We start from the raw sequence: 23904 nt of genomic DNA on the forward strand, positions 1-23904 counted from the left end.
GGGGCCCTGCAGCAGGCGGTGTGGAGACCTGGGGCCCTGCAGCAGGCAGTGTGGAGACCTGGGGCCCTGCAGCAGGCGGCATGGAGACCTGGGGCCCTGCAGCAGGCGGCGTAGAGACCTGGGGCCCTGCAGCAGGCGGCGTGGAGACCTGGGGCCCTTCAGCAGGCGACGTGGAGACCTGGGGCCCTGCAGCAGGCAGCGTGGAGACCTGTGGCCCTACAGCAGTCGGCGTGGAGACCTGGGACTCTTCAGCAGGCGGCGTGGAGACCTGGGGCCCTGCAGCAGGCGGTGTGGAGACCTGGGGCCCTGTAGCAGGCGGCGTGGAGACCTGGGGCCCTGCAGCAGGTGGCGTGGAGGCCTGTGGCTCTGCAGCAGGCGATGGGATCAGAGCTGCAGCAGGCAATGGGGTCAGAGCTGCAGCAGGCGCTGGGGTCAGAGCTGCAGCAGGCGATGGGGTCAGAGCTGCAGCAGGCGATGGAGTCAGAGCTGCAGCAGGCGATGGAATCAGAGCTGTAGCAGGCGATGGGGTCAGAGCTGCAACAGGCGATGGGTTAGGAAGGGCCTCTGGGGTGGGTGTGCAAAACTTGGCACGGAGCATTGTCAACATGAGCTGCATTTGAATGTCCAGATTAGTCAAGGAGTCCTCGAGCCCAGAGAGCCACTCCTGTTCTGGCTTTGAATCCATTTTGGCGAGATTATTCTGTCACGCACTAGGGTTTTGGATTCAAAATAAGCCAGACACAGGAGTTCAAAAATTAAGAAAAGCTTTTATTAATAAGGCAGCTGCAGAGGAAGGCCTTTAATGCTATGAACTCAATGCAAGTTTGTGGTCCAAAGAGCAATCCAAAAACATAACCTGAGAGTCCAGATCATAGACTGAAGAGGAGGTCGTTACCGTGATCAGAGAGGCAGAACAGAACCAGATGAGGGGCATGCAAAAAACGAGAAATCCAGAAGGCAGGCGTGAGGTCAATAAGGAAAACATAGCATGTCACGAAGGGGCAGGGAAGTGAGCAGATGGGGGGCCAGCGGGGGCCACTGATCATGACAGTGTCTGCCTTCCACAGAGAGAAAGCTAAAATTCACGTGGACTATGATGTTTGCAGATGACATTGTGATCTGTCCTGAGAACAGGGAACAGGTGGAAGAGAACTTGGAGAGGTGGAGGTATGCACTTGAAAGAAGAGGAATGAACATCAGCTGTAGTAAGACAGCGTACATGTGCGTGAATGAGAGGGAGGCCAGTGGAACAGTGAGGCTACAAGGAGCAGAGGTCACAAAGGTGCAGGATTTCAAGTACTTGGGGTCCACTGTCCAGGAAAATGGGGAGTGTGGAAAAGAGGTGAAAGAGAGTCCAGACAGGATGGAATGAATTGAGATAAATTCAGGAGTGCTTTGCAACAAAATAGTGTCAGCAAAGGTCAAAAGGAAAAAATTACAAGACAGTGGTGAGACCAGCTATGTTGTATGGCCTGGAGACAGAGACATGGACAAAAAGACAGGAGAAAGAACTGGAAGTGGCAGAAATGAAGATGTTGAGATTCTCCTTAGGAGTAACAAGGATGGATAAGATTAGGAATGAGATCATCTGGGAGATAAAGTTAGGGAGACCAGATTGAGATGGTTTGGACATGTCCAGATGAGGGACAGTGGTTTGGACATGTCCAGAGCAGGGGCAGTGGGTATATTGGTAGAAGGATGTTAGAAATGCAGCTGCCAGGAAAAAGAAAAAGAGGAGATATGTGGATGCAGTTAGAGAGGACATGGAGGTAGTTGGAGTAAGGGCATAGGATGCAGAGGACAGAGTGAGTTGGAGGAGGATGACTCGATGTGGCAACCCCTGAAGAGGGAAAAGAAGAAGGACTGATGAAATCCTTTGGAACAATGACGAAATGTCTCAGAAAAAAAAAAAAAAAAAAAACGTCCAGATGACCTGATTGAAAATTGTTGGATTTTTACCTGGATTATTGAGCATGAACTTTGAATGGACTGTACTTATATAGCGCCTTTCTATCTTGTCAAGATACTCAAAGCTCTTTACAACAATCTGTGCCTCATTTACCCATTCATACAGCACTCTACTATATCTCTACAAAGCTAATTGAACAAATCAATCTAAAGAGACTAATCAGTGCTTTATCACATTCATACACCATTGGGACACACATCGGAGGCAATGAGGGGTGAAGTGCCTTGCCCAGGGACACTTCAGCATGTGGCTGATGGTGGAATCGAACCCACAACTCTCGCATTGGAGGACGACTGCTCTAATCACTCAGCCACAGCCGTCCTTTGATGAAACTATTGATTTACTTTGGGTGCTGAAATGGGGAAGCACATATCCCACTGTCATGAAGAGCTGCTGATCCAATTCACCTTATTCACTTTATGTAATTTAAAGTGTGGGTTTTTGCACAAGGCAACACAGTGGCAAAACTGGTAGAGCTGATGCCTCTTAGCGAGCAGGTTACCGTGGTTCAAATCCCGGTCCGGAGGGCCTTTCTGGGTGTAGTTTGCATGTTCTCTCCGTGTTGCGTGGGTTTTCTCCGGGCACTTTGGTTTCCTCCCACAGACTAAAAACATGCATGTTGGGCTAATTGGTAACTCTAAATTGTCCCTAGGTGTGAGTGAGAGAGTGAATGGTTGTTTGTCTCTATGTGGCACTGTGATGGACTTGTGACCTGTCCATGGAGTGCCCTGTCTCTTGCACATTGATGGCTGGACATGGGTACCAGTGACTCCCGTTACCCATAAAGGAAAAAGTGGGTAAAAATAATGGATGGCTCGATGGATTTTTAACAGGTTCTTTTGTTGTCTGAAGCAGGGCTTGGCTGGAGACCTGTTACACTCACATATGGGACAGTGACCCATGTTCCTGACACTTGGTGTGACGTGTTGTGTCATTTCCTGTTTGTCTGTTGGTAGCTCGAGTGAATTGTTTGCTCGAGTCGTCTCTGTTTTCTGGATTTATCTGTCTTTTGCACAGTTTTTCATTCTAGTTCACAAACACACTTAGTACAGTTGTTTTTCTACTGTTGGATAGTGCTTAAAACACCTCTTATCTTTCAACACTTCTCGGTTTTTATTGGTGTATTTGGCTCTGCTAGCTCTTGCTAGTGTTAGCTTAATATGGCTGCTGCTTCTCTCCCTGCTTCCTCTGTTTTCACTTGCTCTGTGTGTCAAATGTTTAGTTACTCCTCTGCCTCCGTTAGTGGTAATTATACATGTAACAAATGTAGTCTTATGGTAGCTGTGGAGGAGAGGCTGTCTGAACTGGAATCTCGGCTCCATGCTGTAGAAAAACCAGTAGCTAGTCAGGTCCCCTTAGACAACGTGGAACCATAGAGGCTAGCTCCTGTTAGCGGTCCTCCAGCAGACCCCATGCACCCGGGACCCCAGGCCGCCTGGGTGACAGTCCGGAGCAAGCGTAGTGCTAACACTAAGCCTCCAGTTCACCACCGACCTGTTCACGTTTCTAATCGATTTTCCTCGCTCAGTGACACACCCACTGAGAAGCAGACCCTGGTTATTGGCAGTTCCATAGTCCGAAATGTGGCTTTAGGGACTCCAGCGGCCATAGTTAAATGCATTCCAGGGGCCAGAGTGGGCAACATAAAATCTTATCTGAAACTGCTGACTAAGGCTAAGGCTAAATACGGTAAGATTGTTATTCACGTCGGCGGTAATGACACCCGATTATGCCAATCGGAGGTCACTAAAATTAATGTTGCTTCCATGTGTGACTTTGTTAAAACCATGTTAGACTCCGTAGTATTCTCCGGCCCCCTCCCCAACCTGACCAGTGATGACATGTTTAGCCGTATGTCATCGTTTAACCGCTGGGTGTCCAGGTGGTGTTTTGACAACGACGTGGGCTACATAGATAACTGGAGTTCTTTTTGGGGAAAACCTGGTCTGATGCGGAGAGATGGCATCCATCCCACTTTGGACGGAGCCGCTCTTCTTTCTAGAAATATGGCTGACTTTGTTTATCCCCCAAATTATTGACAACCCAGGGTACAGTCCAGGAAGCAGAGTTGTAGTCCTCCACACCTATCTGCTGCTTCTCCTCTGTTACCCACCCACACCCCCATAGAAACAGTGTAAACTCGCCCACGGCTCAATTAAATAAACCAAAAATCAGCTCTAAAAATATAAACCATAAAAACATGATTAAAATAAATGTTGGAGTTTTAGGTCCACCAGCCATTCTCTCACTCATCAGCTGCAGCCAATCTTAATCAACCACCACTCCACACCTGTTCCTGGTTTGGAGGACTACTCTGCCTGGGTATAAGAGCCTCTGCCAGACATACCTCCAGCGCCGGGACATTATCATGCTTATGGTAAAGTGTGTGACCAGCCACTTAATCTGTTTGAAGCACTTTGTATCTGAAGACCTTGTTTTGATCTCCTGCAGAGATAGTTTTTTCCGCCTCAGACGACCTGCTCCTCTCTCTACCAACACTCACCTTGTTTCACTGCTTGGATCACCTGGAACCCTGGGACTCCTTGAACCTCTCCTCTCTGGACTTGACTACAAGAAACATTGCAGTAAGAACAAGAACCTCAACACAATTGATCAGTTGTTTTCTGAAGATCATTCTGGATACTCACCTTGTCCCTGCCTTCTGTTTTCAGCCTGGAGGATTTTGTCCTGCAAAAATAAACATTTATTCTTTTATAACTTCTGACTCTGTTCTTTCCAGTCTGACACTTGGGGTCAAATTATTATTTAAAAAAACATGACAGAATGTCCCGGCCAAACTGACCCCCAAGGTAAGACTGGGGAGGAACAGATTCAGCAGTCCATCCAAGCACAGAATAGACGCATAGACCGTCAGGACCAAACTTTACAAAAAAAAAATTCACAGCAACAAACAACACAAGACAACCTCAGGGAGCTTGGAGACATGATTCTCTCCCTACAACAGCAACTATCTGCTCTTATGCCCACGGCCCAGGTCTCTCAACCTCCTCAACACCCAGCAACCTCCTCATCAGCCCACTGAACGTCACGACTCTCCGGGAGCCAGATGTTCGTCCTTCTGAGTTTTTTTGAAGGTAACACCAGCAAATGTGGCAGTTTTCTGTTACAATGTAACTTAGCATTTAGCCATGCACCTGTAGTAAGTCACGTAGGTACGGGCCACTAGTTGTAGTATGACAATATAAGAGATATATATTCATACTTTTTCACGAGTTCCTCATCTTTCTGACTGTGTAATGCCGTGCATTGAATTTAACAGAAATGTAACGAGAGACGTTATTTACCTTTGACCCATCAAAATGAATGCGGTCATTTATTTTCAGAATCAAAGTTTAACATCAAACATTTACATTAATTTGGCAAAATATGAAAATAATAACAGACAAGTTTCACAGAAAATGAGCATCGATCACTCGGCGGTGAACGAGGACTTTGCTTCAGATATTTCTAAAATATCTGTACTGATTTTATGAGAAAGAGGAGAGTTTTAAGATGACATGGAGATTTATCTTACAGAGAAATATGTGAGGGAATTAATCTGTTTGACCAGAAATTGCACGCTCCATCAGATATCAGCTTGCCCACGGTACACTTGGTCGGAAATAGAACCATCTACCTTGATGATGAACTCAGCGTCGGCGTAGGTTCCTTCCTGACTCTTTTCAGCGTCTCCGTGAGAACTACCAAACCCTCAGGGAGTCGTACGTGGTTTTCAAACAGAAATTATAATCCCAAAACGTCTCTGGATCATCCTGAATGCGTTTGCACCCAAGAACTATGAACTCCTCAGCCTCTGGAACTATCAGACTCCAGACTCTCTCATGAATTCTCCTGAATTCTCTTCCATTCTAACATGAACTGGGGAAGTTGCCACATTTTAAATGGGTCGACTTCCGGTTCAATTTAGAGCTTTCTGATTCGTGGATGTACCAGAAATAGAGGTGTGGTTTGTGATGTAAGATGTTATCATAAGTCAAGGATTGTTTTCAACATACAGAAAAGATTATTGCAGACGACCAGACTTCGTGGAGTCTCACGCTGTTGTATCTTCTCAAATAGTAAAACATGACATTTCTTCTCAGTAAACATTTTAGTTGACCAAGACTCGACCTTTCACATACTTACATTACTTGGCTCATTTCAGACAGAGAATCAAGAAATGCATATTAACCTGATTTCTTCTTTGAATGAGGAATAAAAATCATTACTTACTGTTTATGTAAAATAAAAATGAGTAGTTCTTTTCAACCTGTAAGCATTGAATGGAACTAACACAATTTGATTATCAAACATTTGTAAACAGTGATGATCATAGAGAATTGTCTTTTCTGCTTGGTTAATTCAAGAAAGAAAGTCACCAGATGGCTCAGACTGTATTCAGATCAATGAAAATAACAGTCTCTGTCCATCTGATAGATTTGAGGTCATCAGGGTCAGATCAGGGTCAGATCAGGTTCACTACACACCACTAACCTACACCTCTGATGCCTCACTCATAACTTATATTGTTAGGGCACTTAAGGACGAAGTGCTTCAGTGGGCTCGTGCTCACCTCAATAAACGTGATATGAAATCCTTAACTTATGCCACCTTTCTCAAGGATTTTTGGTGTGTATTTGACCATCCATTACAACAGGAGGAGGCTGCTCAAAGGATGTTCAGATTACACCAGGGAAGCAGGTCCGTCGACGAATTCGCCACCCACTTCCGCATTTTTGCTGCGGACTCTGACTGGGGTGAGATGGCACTCAAGAGCACATTTATTAATGCTTCAAATAAACAAGTGAAGGACCAAATAGCCACCAGAGAGGCACCAGCAAGCCTAGATGACCTGATCACACTCTCTATTAGAACTGATAATCGTTTTCGTGAGAATATGTTGGAGAACTACAGTCCCCATACATACCCCGAAACTGGAAGTGCTTGGTCCGCACCGGTAACTGTTCCGTTGGATCCTGAACCCATGCAAATTGAAAGGACCAGACTCTCTCCAGAGGAGCGTCAACGTCGTCTTAACCACAGTGAGTGTCTATACTGTGGTAGGAGGGGCCATATTGTGGCTACATGTCGCCTACGTTTAAAAGACAGAGCTCACCAGCTCACCAGGGGATACTGGTGGGTATTTCTTCTTTTTCTCCTGGCAAGAATTTATGTTTACCTGCTATCCTGTGCATTAACACAACTAATTTTCCTGTTCAGGCTCTGGTTGATTCTGGGGCAGAGCAGAATCTGATCAGCAGGCACCTGACTCAGGACAAGGAACAACACCTTAAGCACGTAAAATCAGTGCTTCAGAGGCTGTTGGAAAATCATCTTTTTGTTAAAGCTGAGAAATGCGAGTTTCACATGTCCACTGTAGCCTTCCTTGGTTTTATTTTTGAGAGAGGACAGGCTCGTTCTGACCCTGAAAAGATCAGGGCTGTGGCTGAATGGCCAACCCCACTACACCGAAAACAGCTACAGAGGTTCCTGGGGTTCGCAAATTTTTATTGGTGGTTCATTAAGAATTATAGTCAAGTTGTTTCGCCTCTCACCCAGTTCACTTCAACCCAGCAAAGATTTACCTGGACCCCAGCAGCAGAAACGGCCTTCCAGGAACTAAAACATCGCTTTTCTTCAGCTCCGATCCTATCCCACCCGGACCCACACAAACAATTCATTGTGGAGGTGGATGCCTCAGATTCAGGCGTGGGGGCTGTATTATCTTAGAGAGTGACCGACGATGGGAAACTCCACCCCTGCGCTTTCTTGTCCCGTCGTCTTTCTCCTGCTGAACGAAATTATGACGTCGGTAATAGAGTTGTTGGCCATAAAAATGGCTCTCGAGGAGTGGAGACATTGGTTAGAGGGTGCAGAATTGCCATTCATTATTTTGACTGATCATAAGAATTTGGCATACATTCAGGGGGCTAAGAGATTAAACGCACGGCAAGCCAGATGGTCCCTTTTTTTGCCAGGTTTAACTTTTCTATCACGTGCATTCCGGGTTCTCGCAACATTAAACCAGATGCACTGTCCCACCAGTTCTCCTCTTCTGAAACTTCTGACTCTCCTGTGAGTATCTTGCTTGCATCCTGCACAGTTGGCATCATGACCTGGGCCATAGAAGATGACATCCAGAAAAGCACAACGGATCGAACCTGACCTTGGTACAGGCCCTCCAGGGAAAACATTTATTCCGGCTTCTATGGTCAGCAAGGTACTGCATTTGCTTCACATGGCAAGATTCACATGTCATCCTGGCATCACACGCATGCTACACCTCACTAAGGAACATTTTTGGTGGCCTAACATGTCTAATGATGTGAGGGATTTTGTTTCTGCCTGTCCAACATGTGCTCGCAACAAGAATAATAACAAACCTCCTGCAGGCCTTCTTCTGCCTCTACCATCTCCCAGTCGTCCGTGGTCCCACATTGCCCTGGATTTCGTCACCGGTCTTTCTCTGTCAGAAGGTAACTCTGTCATTTGCACTGTGGTTGATAGATTCTCTAAGGCCGCTCACTTCATTCCTCTGAACAAGCTACCCTCGGCATTTGAAACGGCACAGTTGGTGATAAACCATGTTTTCCGTCTCCATGGTATTCCACTTGATATTGTGTTGGACAGGGGACCACAGTTCATCTCTCAAGTATGGCAGGCATTTTGTAAAGCCTTGGGTGCCACCTCCAGCTTGTCTTCCGGCTATCATCCTCAGTCTAATGGCCAAACGGAGAGATGCACCAGGACTTGGAAGCTGTACTAATGTGCGTGATTAATAGTAACCCATCTTCTTGGAGCCAACACCTATCCTGGATCGAGTATGCCCATAATTCACAATTCTCCTCAGCAACAGGTTTGTCTCCTTTTGAGGCATCATTGGGTTACTCACCCCCATTTTTTCCCTCTCAGGACTCAGACATCTCTGTCCCATCTATTCAGCACCATGTCAGACGATGCCGCCGAGTTTGGCGTCAGACCAGAGAAGCGCTACTCAGGACAGCAACACAAAACAAGAGGTTCGCTAATAAACGCCGGTCGACAGCTCCAAATTACCAGGTGGGTGAAAAGTTATGGCTCTCCACAAGACATCTCTCTCAAAGATACACCAAGGAAACTCACCCCCAGATACATCGGACCATTCCCCATAACTAAAATAATCATTCCATCAGCCGTCGGCCTGTAACTCCCACCATCAATGAGGATTCACCCTACATTCCATGAATCTCACGTAAAACCTGTAATCAACAGTCCTCTGACCCCTCCCACCAAGCCTCCCCCACCCCCCCGCCTAATCGACAACTCACCTGCATTCACAGTCAGGCGTCTTCTGGATGTACGACAAAGAAGCAGGGGACTCCAATACTTAGTGGAGTGGGAAGGGTATGGCCCAGAAGAACGTTCCTGGATCCCTAGGTCTCGCATATTGGATCCTGGTTTAATTTCCTCTTTTTATAGAGATCACCCTGAAAAGAGGATGAAATCGCCAAGGGGCGATTCTTGAGGGGGGGTGGGGGGGTGGGGTTCTGTCGGAGTTCTAGGTCCACCAGCCATTCTCTCACTCATCAGCTGCAGCCAATCTTAATCAACCACCACTCCACACCTGTTCCTGGTTTGGAGGACTATGCCTGGGTATAAGAGCCTCTGCCAGACATACCTCCAGCGCCGGGACATTATCATGCTTATGGTAAAGTGTGTGACCAGCCACTTAATCTGTTTGAAGCACTTTGTATCTGAAGACCTTGTTTTGATCTCCTGCAGAGATAGTTTTTCCCGCCTCAGACGACCTGCTCCCCTCTCTACCAACACTCACCTCGTTTCACTGCTTGGATCACCTGGAACCCTGGGACTCCTTGAACCTCTCCTCTCTGGACTTGACTATAAGAAACAGTGCAGTAAGAACAAGAACCTCAACACAATTGATCAGTTGTTTTCTGAAGATCATTCTGGATACTCACCTTGTCCCTGCCTTTTGTTTTCAGCCTGGAGGATTTTGTCCTGCAAAAATAAATATTTATTCTTTTATAACGTCTGACTCTGTTCTTTCCAGTCTGCCACTTGGGGTCAAATTATTATTTAAAAAATATGACAATAAACACAGTTACTTTACCAGAGCAAAATCATAAAATCTTTAAATGTGGATTATTGAACATCAGATCTCTTTCCTCTAAATCCCTGTTAGTTAATGAACTGATAACTGATCATCATATTGATTTATTCTGTCTGACAGAAACTTGGCTACAACAGGAGGATTTTGATGGTATAAATGAATCCACTCCTGTTAATTATTTAAAATTTCATGTTCCTACAACAACTGGCTGAGGTGGAGGAGTAGCTTCTATTTTTCAGTCAGGATTATTGATTAATGCCAAACCAGTTATTAGTTATGATTCTTTTGAATCGCTGTCCCTCAGTCTTTCTCATCCAAAATGGAAATCAGAAAAGCCACTTTTACTAGTTGTTATATGTCGTCCACCAGGCACTTACTCTCAGTTTTTGTCCGAATTCTTAACAGACTTACTATTAAATATTGATAAAATCATCATAATAGGTGATTTCAATATTCATGTAGATGTTGAAAGTGATAGCTTAAGCAAAGCCTTTAATAATTTAATAGAGTCATTTGGTTTTACCCAAAACGTCCGCACATCTACTCATTTTTATCATCACACTCTTGATTTAGTTCTGACCTATGTTATAGAGATTAAGGACTTGGTAATAGTTCCTCATAATCCTGTTCTGTCTGACCATTTTTTTAATAACCTTTGAGTTTACATTAAATGACTACACACTCACTGAGAGTAAATTTCATCTCAGCAGGTGATTATCAGAAAATGCTGTAACCACATTTAAACAATCTCTTCCATCAATGTTTTCCTCTGTCTTGCAGAGTAATGCATCAGAGAACAGAGACTTAGATCATCTAGTTGATCATCTTACAACTTCAATGCAAACTTCACTTGACAAAATTGCTCCACTGAAAAAGAAAGTAATCAATCAGAGGAAACTGGCTTCTTGGTTCAATTCTGAGTTACGTACTTTAAAGCAGCATCTAGAAACCAGGAGAGAAAATGGTGCTCTACTAATGTTGAAGAATTTTATTTAACTTGGAAAGATAGTCTGCTAACATATAAAAAAGCTCTCCGTAAAGCTAGAACTTTATATTACTCATCTTTAATAGAGGAGAATAAAAGTAACCCTAGGTTTCTGTTTAGTACTATTGCTAGACTAATTAAAAGTTCCATTTCTGTTGAACCATGTATCCCTACAACTATAAGTAGTGATGACTTCATGAGATTATTTATAAATAAAATTATTTTAATTAGAGAGAAAAATCAAACCATCCTTCCTTCTACTATCTCTAGTCCCCTGTCAAATGAGGCAACTTTAAAAATTTCACTAGAGCCTGATTTATGTTTGGACAGTTTTTGTTCTGTTGAGCTCTGAATTGTCAAAAATAATAACCTCATCCAAACCATCCACATGCCTGCTAGATCCCATCCCAACCAGACAGTTTAAAGAGGTATTTCCTCTAATTAAAGTCCACATTTTGGATCTACTTAATTTGTCTTTAATGGATGGTTATGTATCACAGTGCTTTAAGGTTGCTGTAATTAAACATTTACTTAAGAAGTCTGACCTTGATTCAGAAATTCTGGCCAACTATAGACCTATATCTAATCTAACTTTCATCTCAAAAATTCTAGAGAAAATAGTTGCAGGTCAGTTGCGTGAACATCTACAAAGAAATAATCTGTTTGAAGAGTTTCAGTCAGGGTTTAGAGCTCATCATAGCACAGAAACAGCACTAGAAAAAGTAACTAATGATATTCTCATGGCCTCAGACAATGGACTTGTGTCTCTACTGGTCCTGTTAGACCTCAGTGCTGCATTTGATACAGTTGATCATAATATTTTACTACAGAGGCTTGAATATGATGTTGGGATTACAGGAACAGCTCTAAAATGGTTTAAATCATATCTATCTGATAGATCCCAGTTTGTAAATGTAAATAATAAATCTTCTTCATACACCAAAGTTAGTCATGGAGTTCCTCAGGGATCAGTGCTTGGGCCAATACTCTTTACTTTATATATGCTTCCATTAGGTAAAGTTATTAAACAGCATGGGATAAATGTTCATTGTTATGCTGATGACACACAATTATATTTGTCCATTAAACCCAATGAATCCAATCAGCTACTACAAGCATGTCTTAAAGACATAAAAACCTGGATGACCCTTAATTTTATCCTTCTAAACACAGACAAGACTGAGGTTTTGGTTTTTGGACCTGAGCACCTTAGGAATGAATTTTTCAGTCTTTCTCCCTCCTTAGATGCATTAATCTGTCTTCCAGCTCTAATGTTAAAATTCTTGGTGTTATTTTTGATCAGGACATGTCTTTTATCCCCCACATTAAAAACGTTACTAGAACCTCCTTCTTCCACCTGCGTAATATCACTAACATTAGAAACATCTGATATAAATATGATGCAGAAAAACTGGTTCATGCATTTGTCACGTCTAGACTGGACTATTGCAATGGTTTATTATCTGAATGTCCAAATACTTCTTTAAAACGTCTTCAGTTGATCCAAAATGCTGCTGCCAGAGTCTTAACTGGAGTTACTGGGAGAGATCATATCTCTCCAGTTTTAACTTCTCTCCATTGGCTCCCTGTCAAATCCAGAATATAATTCAAAATCTTACTTCTAACCTACAAAGCTCTCAACAACCTGGCTCCATCTTATATTACAGATCTTATTGTTCCATATTTTCCTAACAGAGCACTTCGCTCTCAGACTGCAGGTTTACTTGTGGTTCCTAGAATTTACAAAAGCAGAATGGGAGGCAGATCTTTCAGTTATCAGGCTCCTCTCTTGTGGGACCAACTTCCAATCTCTATCCGTGAGGCTGACACATTATCCAGTTTTAAAACTAGGCTTAAGACTTTCCTTTTTGCTAAATCCTATAGTTAGGTTTGGCTTGGGTTTCCTGAGCTGTCCCTTAGTTATGCTCCTATAGGCTTAGACTGCTGGAGGATGAACTGACCACAATTTTCACTCTGCTACTGTCTTTACTTACTCTGCTCAACTTGTTTTGTTTTTTTAATTATTTTTTCTATCCATAACATTTGTTTTTTTTGTCTTTCAGATACACCTGGACCTATATCTGGACCTGGACCTATATCTGGACCTGGACCTATACCTGGACCTACCATTCTGTGTTCGTCTGTCTCTCCTTCCTGTCCTCTCAACCAGCCGGTCAAAGCAGATGGTCTCTTGTCCTGAGCTGGTTCTACTGGAGGTTTCTTCCTTTTAAAAGAGAGTTTTTCTTTCCACTGTCTCCACTGTGCTTGCTCAGGATGGGAAACTGCAACAAAGTCAAGATTCAACTTGTCTGCTGGATTCCTTAGCTAGAGAACTTTACTAATTGGCTTTTATGTGAATGTTCCTGTAAAGTGCCCTGAGACAACTTTGTAGTGATTTGGCGCTTTATAAATAAACTGAATTTAATTGAATTGAACTTGGTGCTCCTATCCAGAATTTCTCACAGTATGATCAGGTTTTTTCCGCTAACTTCCATTTGATAGATATCAACTATGTTAAACCATTTATTTGTTTCTTTAAATGTTGATAAAACAAATTATATGATTTTTAGTAACAACAAGAAAGTGCTTGATACTCCATTTAGAGTCGATGGAATTGAAATTAATAGAGTCAATGAGGTGAAATTTCTGGGTGTCATCATTGATGAAAAACTAACATGGAGATCTCACGTAAAAAACTTAAGAACTAAAATAGCTAAATCGATTGCAGTAATGTACAAAGTTAGAGAGTTATTCAATGATAAAGCAATGTTTCTATTGTATAATGCCATTATTGTTCCACATTTAATTTACTGTATTGAAGTCTGGGGTAAAGCATGTAAAACAATTACAAATCCAATTTTTATTTTACAGAAAAGAGCCATAAGAATTATTACCAGAAAAGATTATAACCATCCGTCAAATATATTGTTTCATCAGCTAAAGATATTAAAATTTTATGACTTGGTTGATTACAATATCTTACTGTTTATGTATGGGGCCAACAAAAACATACTACCTACTAACATTCAAGGGAAATTTGTTAAAAGAGAAAGTAATTATTATCTTAAGGGGATGGAGATGTTTGTGAAGCCGTGGTGTCGCACCAGTCTGAAGATGTGATCCACTAGATCTCAGGGTATTAGATTGTGGAATGATCTGGAGGTTGATATTAAAAATGCCAAAACTATGTACATATTCAAGAGGATGATAAAAATTTGTTTTTAAAAAAAATATTAAGTATAATGTGAGTTCATAAAAATTGTTTACAGTTGATCTTATATTTTAACTAAGTTTTTTTATTATTTTTTACTTTTTTATTTTATTATTAATTCATCTTGCTTTTGTATAGTAATTTTGTTTGGAATATATTTTGGGGACAAGGGGCAGATATTATAAGAATTCATTCTTCTTCTGCTGCCTTTCATTTTATTTCGGTGATTGTATATCTTTTTTCTTTTCTTTAAATTGTATTATATTTGTTGTTTGGATGAAATGAAATGGATAAATAAAACATACATACATACATACATTTGTGGTCTCTGGTTAAAGGCTCTGCACTCTGTTTCATTTTCACTGGCCCTAACTGTTTTACTTAATACAATATACATATTATGTATAAAAATATAGACAAATGAAAGTGTGTAGTATATAAATTGACAGTAAAATATATACGTACATATTCACATATACATGGTGGTGTTCCAAGCCTCTTTTGGTTCTGCAATGCTTGCTTAAATAAGTTTGAATTGAAAAGAAAAGTTTGTGAACTAAGGCACATGAGTAAACAGGAAACAAGAGGCAGAACACTCCAAATTGGACACACAAGAAAAAAAAGAGGAAGGCCATTGTCCCCCCGAAGGATTTAAATAGTGAATGTAGTTTTCAAGATGTGTTTTTCTGGACTGGAATTGAACAGGGAATGCAAGTGAACCTTAATGTTTTTTGTGCAAGATATTCAAGTGGGTAGGAATGACACTACGGAGAAGCACAGAGGTAGTTTTTTTTTTCTTTTCTTGTCTGATGCAGCGTAGAGAGATAGATCCTGGTGAGTGGAGGGAGCAGTTTTATCCATCACCAGGTGCAATGCAGTTGCACAAAAAGACAGGACAGGCCTTGGCCACCATGGATAATCTTCTGCCACCCCAATCATTTGAGAAAGCTTTACTTTTAAGTAGAGAAATTAGAAACCAGAGTTTATGCCAATTATGAAATGGTTGATTTATGATGGCTATTTTGGATTTTCACTTAGCAACCCAGTTTTCAAAAGTGACCTTTCTTATGCCAAGATGCAGCCACAAACAAAATAGAAGTTAGTACGTTGCTTATTTTTCAAGCTTTGCAACTCACAATATGGATGTAAATATATGGCAGTAGCCATCTTGGATTTTGGTTTGCTAACCCAATTTTTGAAAGGAACTGCCACTTCATGCAATTCATAGCTATTTATTTATTTTTTGATATACATATACATGTATTTTGTATGGGTTTTCTATATATTTTACACATTACTGTAATACTTTATTTCAGCAGTTAAATAAAATTGTTTCTGTGTGGCTGCTGGGATCTCCTAACTAATCTAGGACCACCATCAAGTAAAATGAGACCATTACCTGCTGGCTTGAAGCCCGTCAGCTGCACCACCTAAAAAAGGAAAGAAACACATAAACACATACACAACATACAATTAGAGTCATGCAAAATGTGTAACTGATGAAACATGCATGCATTACTCACTTGGTTTCCTGATGCTTGTTTCAAAGAAAAACGCACAAAACTCTCCTTTCTGAAACTTTCTGAAATAAAAAAAGAAAAACATTTTAACTGAACATTTGCATCTATGTTTCAGGACCCACACATCTGTTTATGCGAGGTCAAATCAAGTGAGACAAAGTCAAGCTGAGTACAAGACAAAAAAACCTTTGTCAAACTCATAGAGAAATAAAAATGCTAACAATCTGACAAAAAAGATTATGAGAACTTTTAGTTTAAATTCTTTAGCATCTCTAATTGGCACATTTGCTTTGTCTGTTCTCCTGATGTGCATCACGGCTATCTTTAAGTGGGGACTTTGTTTGTTCTCTGCCGACATGTGAATGTTTTGAGTACTCTGGTTTCCTCCCACAGTTCAAAAACAATCATGTTAGATTAGAGGTTCGAAATGTACTTTAGGAATAAATGTGTGCTTGGCTGTTTTTCTTGGTGTTGGCCCTGTGATAAACTGGCAACTTTTCTACTATCTTTCAGTTTCTAAATGCTTCAAAACAAAGCAGCTAGATTTATGTTCCATAGATGAAGGTAATCCCATTTGGGGAGCTTTTCTAATTCAGAACTGAAAAATGTTGAGTTTCTGACTTTAAGGCCCTATTTACACAGACACAATGGGGGGAACGTAGGCTTTTTTGTATGTTAATTAGAGGAAAAGATTTGCATTGACACGGTTGGATTTTGTGTTTACATGCATCCACAGGATCCCCCCCCCCCCCCCGCCCTCCCGAATCTGCTGTAGTTACCATGCCGGGTCATTAGATGGCGCTGTGAATTTTGTACCTTCACCTAATGCACATGCGTACTGCCTCGGCACACTCTTTTCCTCTGGGCTAAAAGCTCAGCTAACAACAACTTAACAACAAGTTAAAGCTGGATTGTGGATAAGAGTCGACAGATTTGACGCCAAGCAGGACCGCTTCATCTAACAGCTCCACACCGGTCGCTGAGTGGACCAGAACCGAGTCGATGATTTCAAACTTTACTCCGTGATAATCAGTAGCTGATTTACTGCAGGTAAATCAAATGTTCTTAATAATGTTAGCTTGTGTTTGCTTCGGTTACAAAACAACCAACTGAGTTTTTATATTTTCCTGAAAGAAGAAGAAGCTGTCTCCCACCAGGCGGACCAGAACGAGGCTCGGCCCAAATGCACTGCAGGAGGACATCGAAGAGAGAGATGTTGGATGAACTATTTATGTAAAATTCCCCTCAGTAATTTTATTCAATCCATTTAATGTTTTAAGCTGCATTAATCAAACGAGTGACAGCCTGAACGAGCCAGATGAACAAAGTGGGACCAGAGTCCAGGATGAAAACAAGAGTCCAGTTGTTCATTAATGCAGTTTACAGTTAACTTGTTTTTAATAGTGTGTTCAGTTTAATTATCAGTGTTTGTGTGACATACAGTTTGTGGTGTTGAATAAATAAATAAAATAATAATTAATCCTGATGTCTTCATTTTCAATCTTAATAATGTGCAATATGTTTAGCATTTTAATCACATAATTTGAATTACATAATGTCCAGATAGCTTCATTATATATCTCAAACTTAAGATAAATACTGTTTATTATTATTATTAAACTGTTATTATTTAGCACATTTAGATGTTATAGTGGAGCGCGACGTGTGCGCGTGCCTCGTTCTATAAACAGTGATATTAGAACTGGATCAGACTGTGTCTCTTCCAACACAGATGTCGGTCACAGCACCTGGAATCTGACGTAGATTAACTACGAGATTAAAAATATATTCCATCAATCATAGTTCTGAAAGCAGTGTATCCGCCGCCATGTTGATAGAAATATAGCGTCTGTCCACGCGTGCGTGTGCGCATGTGGTTTAACACAAAGCCTCAGCAGGAGATGTTTACATTATCAGCGGGGGGTCAGCGAAAAACCTCCACTCTGGAAGGTGGGTTCAGAAACCTCCAGATTCAAAGAGGGGGGCCACTGGTGTCGTGTAAATGAACAGCAGAACCGCAGAGAGAAAGCTGTGGATTCACTCAAAATACGCGCCGTGTAAACGGCCCCTAAATTGCATGCAATGCCACATTTTTGCAAGGGAAATCCACATGCTTATTAATCTCACTCTGTTTCTCCTGAAGGACATTACGGCCTCTGTTTACCGGGTTCATGAAAAATCTTTTGGTCACATGCATGAAAGTGTGGATTCGAATGAAAATGACTGAGTATCATGCTTTCTGCTCCATTGCAGGTTTTAGAAAGCTAAAATCTGAGACCTAACCTAACATGCATGTTTTTGGTCTGTGAGATACGGAGGCTGACAGGTGTAAAACAACTGCAAACAGTGAAAACAGCTGCAAACAGTGAAGAAAAATATCTTATGATAGTCTATTTGCAGTTGGCAAACGTCTGTCTTCCTCCAAGTTTCTTTTATGATTTGTTCTTTGGTCAACTGCCCCTAGTGGTCTGGAGCACTTCCGTTTTATGGAGCAAGTTTACTGGTGTTCTATTTCGTATAGGCTCTGCCCTTTAAGGCTGTCGCTAGTGGGTTTTATCCCAACGCGCGCAGCACTGAAAACTTAAGTCCATGCCCACCTGTTGTGTGGGCCTCACCCCCGGTCCGTATAAATTACGGTGAGACCAGGTAATCGGCTCCCATTTTTCTTCAGCAAGCAACCAGCACTGTTTTTTAGTTTTTTACTAGAACAACAATGTCCAGCACCAGCACCATCCGCCTGTGCCCGTCCTACAAGACCTCCGCACGACATCTGTGAAGGATGTCTGGGTTCCCGCCATGCCGACCTCGCCTCCTCCTGCCATCTCTGTGATCTCCTCCCTCCTGAGGAGAGGCAGAGGCGAGCAGCCTTGTTCAAGGCTAACAATGAGGAGTGCCTCTCCGTGACGGGGGACTGTTCGCTAGACGATGCCATCGCCTTTTTTGACGCCGAGTCACGGAGCGAATCGGATGATTCCTCCAGAAAAGGCGACATCAGCAGCAGCCCCGCTGCTCATTCCCTCCTGGAGAGCATAGTGTTGGAACAGGGGGGACAGAGCGGATGCTCACCCCCCCCCCCCCCCCCCCTGGGCCTTTCCGCATCGGCAAACACACTGCTCCCAGCTGTTGGTGCCCTCCTCTCAGAGTTGCCTGACATAATCCAGGAGGTGGCTGACACGAAGGGACTTTCCATCCCTCTCCTCCCCCTGCCCAGATCGGATGATCTAGCGGGAAGGTTTGGCTCCACCCCGGCTCGCCGCCCTGACCCCATCTGGCCTTGTTTCCCAGCAGTGACGTCCTACAGGAATGAGGCTGCAGCTGAACCTGATAAATTAAGATCACCCGTCTCCACCTTCGCTCCCATCACCAGAGTGGAGGGGTTTACTGAGTGGAACTTTCCCTCGGTACCCCTGGAGCCAAGTCTGGTGGAAGCACTCGGAGCAAAAGTGTCCAGGTTGCCAGGTCCAATGTCGCCCTGCTGGCCTACAGCATCTCCAAAAGGCTGGAGGACACAGACCTGCCTGAAGAGATGAGGAGCTCGCTCTGCAAAGTATCTGACGTCATCCTCAACCTGTGTGCATCCTCTGCGGTCTGTCTGTCTCGCATCGCCGCCTGTATGACAATGATCCAGAGGTCCACCTGGCTCCGACACTTCCCCTCCTTGCCGGAGAAACCGCAGAAAGACCTGCTAGAGGGCCCCATCATGACGGACGCGCTGTTCGGGGCCAATTTCAAGGCCATGCTTGAAAAGTCGAAGATGTCGGAGGAGGTGTCGAAGACTGTGCGCCACCTGATGAAGCCGCACCCCCCCGCCTGCTGGAGAGATTGCCGTGGCCAGGGGCAGCAGCAGAGACATTCCACAGCTGCAGCAGCATCCTCCCGCCCCGCTCCGCTGCTGGCCCCTCCTGCCAGAGAACAGTCCTTCTCATTGCGGCAACCAGCGTCTCAACGTTTCCTCAGAGACCCCCAACAGGCACCGCCCTAGAACAACCAGTCGCAGTGCTCACGGGGGAGAAGATACATGAAAGGACTCCTTGTGGAGGATGTGTGTATGCATAATGATGATATGAGTTTTAAAATAAAACGAAAACATCATTCAGAGAATAAAGTGTCTTCTGATTCCAGCCTGACTGTCAGATTGAATGATCTCACAGCTGTTTCTCTTCACACATTCTTCACACAAAATGAGCCGGTAACCTCAAAACAGGTTTTTAAAAGTCACTGCAGTGCGGGAAACCACACAAAATGCTCGCTTGACACAGCAGCTAGAAATGATTCTTCTCAGCAGAACGAGCCAAGATAAAAAAAACCTTGCTCTCAGCCCAGGTTGTGTTCTGATTTTTCTGACCACAGCGGGAACAAACGCGTTTCCCCATGGCAACTGCAATCTCCACTCAAATGACGTCGCATTTCTAAAGGCGCTCACGCCTCTCCTCAGTGCGTGTCAGCTCACATCAACTCTGATGCGAGCCCGCAACCTGAGCGCAGCACAGAGGCGATCCCAGAGCCATTTCGGCAAGGCCTCCTCATGGGTCGCTCGAAGAGCATCTCCAGAGCATATGACGGTGGTGGAGGCCCTAGCTTGGTTAACGTCCGTAAAGGACCTGACACAACATAAAAACGTGTGCCTGCTCCCAGAGCGTTACGCAGAGAGGCAGCGAGTGTGCTCCCTGGACAGATGGATGAACCGTCTTATCAGCAGAGGTTATACGCTACAGTTCGCAGCTCAACCCCCACTGTTCAGAGGGATTATAGAGACGGTTCTGTCATCTCCAGAACAGATCTCGTCTCTCCACTCAGAAGTGCAGGAATTACTGATAAAAAAAACAACATAATTTCCAGGTTTCCCAACGGAGAGGAAAAAACAGGGTTTTACTCACGTTACTTCCTGGTTCCGAAGAGGACCGGAGGCATGAGACCCATTTTGGACCTATCCATATTCAACAATTCGATCATGGAGAGACAGTTCCACATGCTGACAACCAGACAGCTGTTGGACAACATTCACCAGAACGATTGGTTTACCTCCATAGATCTAAAGGACGCCTATTTTCACATACCAATCCAGTGTTGTTTTGAACTGAATTCTTATGGACAATGCTGCCCCCCCCACACACACACACACTCTTGCAAAACTAAGCTATTTAAGTGTTAAAACACATTTTGACTGTTCAACAATAAACCTGAGATAGAAACTAGATAAAGAGCATGTTGTGCTGTACCATTTTTGATGACTAAAGATGTGGAGGTGGAACAGGTGGGTCCAGAAGTCTCACTTGTCTCAGGGCTGGAGGGAGTTGGCAGACTGCGGCTCCAGGAAGTTATCGGAGCCCTCTGAGAAGGCAGGAAGCTGGTAGGCTGGGAGCAGTTCTATCGACATGATCTAGTCAGAAGTTCTGGTACGATTAATATTTGCAGGAACTTTGTATATCACTGTGGTCCACTTACCGTAAAAGACAAGGCTTTTCTTTTTTCTTTGATTCTCTTTATGGCATTCCTCACCTAAATAAGACACATATTTATAACCAATTATTTGGCCAAAAAGCCAAAGCTTTACAAAGAGACAGAGGCAACAGTATCGCTGACCCTGGCTTAAATACTGTCTTACCTCACTGTTGTAAACGGCATAAACTAAGAAGATGTAGAGGCCCTGTGGAGAGGAGAGACACTCATAAAAACACATTAACAATGTGCATAAAGAAAATAAAAACATGGACAATGTAGGTCTTCATTTGCTACTCCATGTTGTCACTTCAGTCCAACTATGCTTTTCTTTCTACCAACAAGGAGAAAATAATTCAGTTCTGTTAAGCTCTTCTCCTTTGAATGAGGATATCAGTTGGATTCATAAAGTGTTGTTTTTAAATTCAGCCAACCTAAGTCTAAAATGAATCCCTTTAGTTTCACTAAAATACAAAATGAATAGCAACAATATTTTTTGAAATAGTCTATTTTTTAATCTCCGATACTAAAGTTTGCTGACGTTGAGTATGTCAATGTGTTGAGATACAGTAACAACAGAAGTGTCACCAATATTAGAAATGGTAAACTGCTTTTATGTGGATTGTAGATGTGTGGCAAACAGACAATCTTTAGAAAAACTGCCAAGCTGTTCCCAAAATCTTGTCCAAGACATCAATAAAGTTTCTGATCACAGATTCCAGCCAAATTATTTTGGAAGCATGCTAATTTATCTTTTAAAGTTCAGCCAGGCTAGCTTAGTTAGCCTTGAGTCTTTATCAGCATGTAAACAAATTAAAATTGGCTCAAATAAAGCCCAAACTTTAGCAAACAGTTCAAAAAGCACAGTTTTGTTTACCATCTGCCATGAGGATCACAATCACTTTTCTTTGAGGAAAAGCAGGTTAGTTGCATTCAGTGTATTTGGGAAAAACACACACACACATTGGCTATAAACATACACCTTCTTCCTCCTCCTTGGTGGTGAATCTTTTCTTCAAGTAGACACACTCAAGTATTTGGAAGTTTTGTTAAAGAATAGAGCATGGAATAGACTGTTATTTCACAGTAATATGGTTGTTGCTCCAGTCTGTCGGCATAAAGAGTAAGTTGAGCTGAAACAAAAAGCTCTAATTTACTAGTCTGTCTACAATCCACTCTTCACCTATAGTCATTGATTCTGTCCAAAAGTGTAAGATACAAGCTGCTGAAATTATCATTCTCCATACGTGTCTGACTTCAGCCTTAAGAAACAAAAGGTGAGGAGCCACTTCATTTGAGGGAAGTTGGGAGTTTTACCACTGCTCTTCTGCACTAAAATAGCCAGCTCCGGTGGTACAAACATCTGATAACAGTGCCTTCCATATGCCTCTCTTTAGAAGCTTTCTGAGCTGGTCCTACTCTGAGAAGAACGTGGGGTATACCAAACAAGTACTGGAGGGATTATCCTCTCTGGCCCGTGAACAAATTGGGATCACACAGGAGGAGCAGGAGAGTGTCGTTGTGGAGAGGAAAGTCTGAGGTCCTCCTGGACATAGACATATATACATAGATGCCTCATTGAGCGCTGAATCATACGTTGATGTCGCCGTCATATTTGATGTGGCAAAAGTGAAGCGATAGGAGAAGATTCCTCATTCATTCAGAGTGACAACACGGATGAGGCTGGGCAAGACTATTCTTTTACAAGGTTCATAACTTACGCACACACAAACTGTATATCAGAATCAGAAGAATCAGAATAAACTTTATTGGCATTGCACCGAGATACAACGCGAAAATGTACGTACAGTCGTCCGGAGATGGGTGGAGTGCACGAAGCTGCGACTAAAATAATTAGCGCGGCCCTCTTATTCATCAATCCATCCATTATATTTACCCGTTTATTACATTTTGGGTCACGGGGGTCGCTGCTGCCCATGTCCAGCAATCAATGTGCGAGGGGCGGGGTACACCCTGGATGGGTCGCAAGTCCATCACAGGGCCACATAGAGACAAACGAGACAAACAACCATTCACTCTCTCACTCACGCCTAGGGACAATTTAGAGTTACCAATCAGCCTAACATGCATGTTTTTGGTCTGTGGGAGGAAACCAGAGTACCCAGAGAAAACCCACGCATGCAAGGAGAGAACATGCAAACTCCACCCAGAAAGGCCCCTGGACCAGGGTTTGAACCAAGGACCTGCTCGCTGAGAGGCAGCAGCTCTACCTGTTGCGCCACCGTGCTGCCCTATGTATATATATATATATATATATATATATATATGTGTGTATGGGAGTGGTGGTGCAGGGGTTAGATAAGGTGGGCCTGTGATCGGAAGATCGCCGGTTCAAGCCCCGGTACTGATATCAAAAATGGGGGTGGGGTAGGTGAAGCACCCACACCTGCCCCCACCCTCATTCATCCCACTTTGGGCCCTTGAGCAAGGCCCTTAACCCCCACCATCTGCTCCTCCGGGTGTCCTAGATAGCAACTTTCTTCTCCACACAAAGGGCTGTGGTAGATCGGTGGTCTGTGGTTGCGTCAGGAAGGACATCTGGTGTAAAAATAACTGCCAAGCCTTCCTGCGACTTAGTTTGCTGTGGCAACCCCTTAAGAAGGGAGCAGCCGAAAAAAAAAATATATATACATACATATATCTGTATAT

General features: G+C 43.1%; 1 protein-coding gene across 1 annotated transcript in view; it reads right to left on the reverse strand.

The window, feature by feature from the left end:
• adgrd2 (adhesion G protein-coupled receptor D2) overlaps positions 1 to 23904 on the reverse strand; it is a 275891-nt gene that overhangs the window by 26030 nt on the left and 225957 nt on the right. The window contains exons 18-22 of the mRNA XM_037680772.1: positions 21401 to 21442; positions 21241 to 21294; positions 21015 to 21162; positions 15799 to 15857; positions 15675 to 15705 (exon numbers count right to left, since the gene is read on the reverse strand). Of these exons, the coding sequence (XP_037536700.1) occupies positions 15675 to 15705; positions 15799 to 15857; positions 21015 to 21162; positions 21241 to 21294; positions 21401 to 21442 (334 nt within the window). The remainder of the gene's footprint in view (positions 1 to 15674; positions 15706 to 15798; positions 15858 to 21014; positions 21163 to 21240; positions 21295 to 21400; positions 21443 to 23904) is intronic.

This window comes from Nematolebias whitei, chromosome 8 (genome assembly GCF_014905685.2).
Source record: "Nematolebias whitei isolate Nwh7 chromosome 8, NemWhi1, whole genome shotgun sequence".
Taxonomy (NCBI): domain Eukaryota; kingdom Metazoa; phylum Chordata; class Actinopteri; order Cyprinodontiformes; family Rivulidae; genus Nematolebias; species Nematolebias whitei.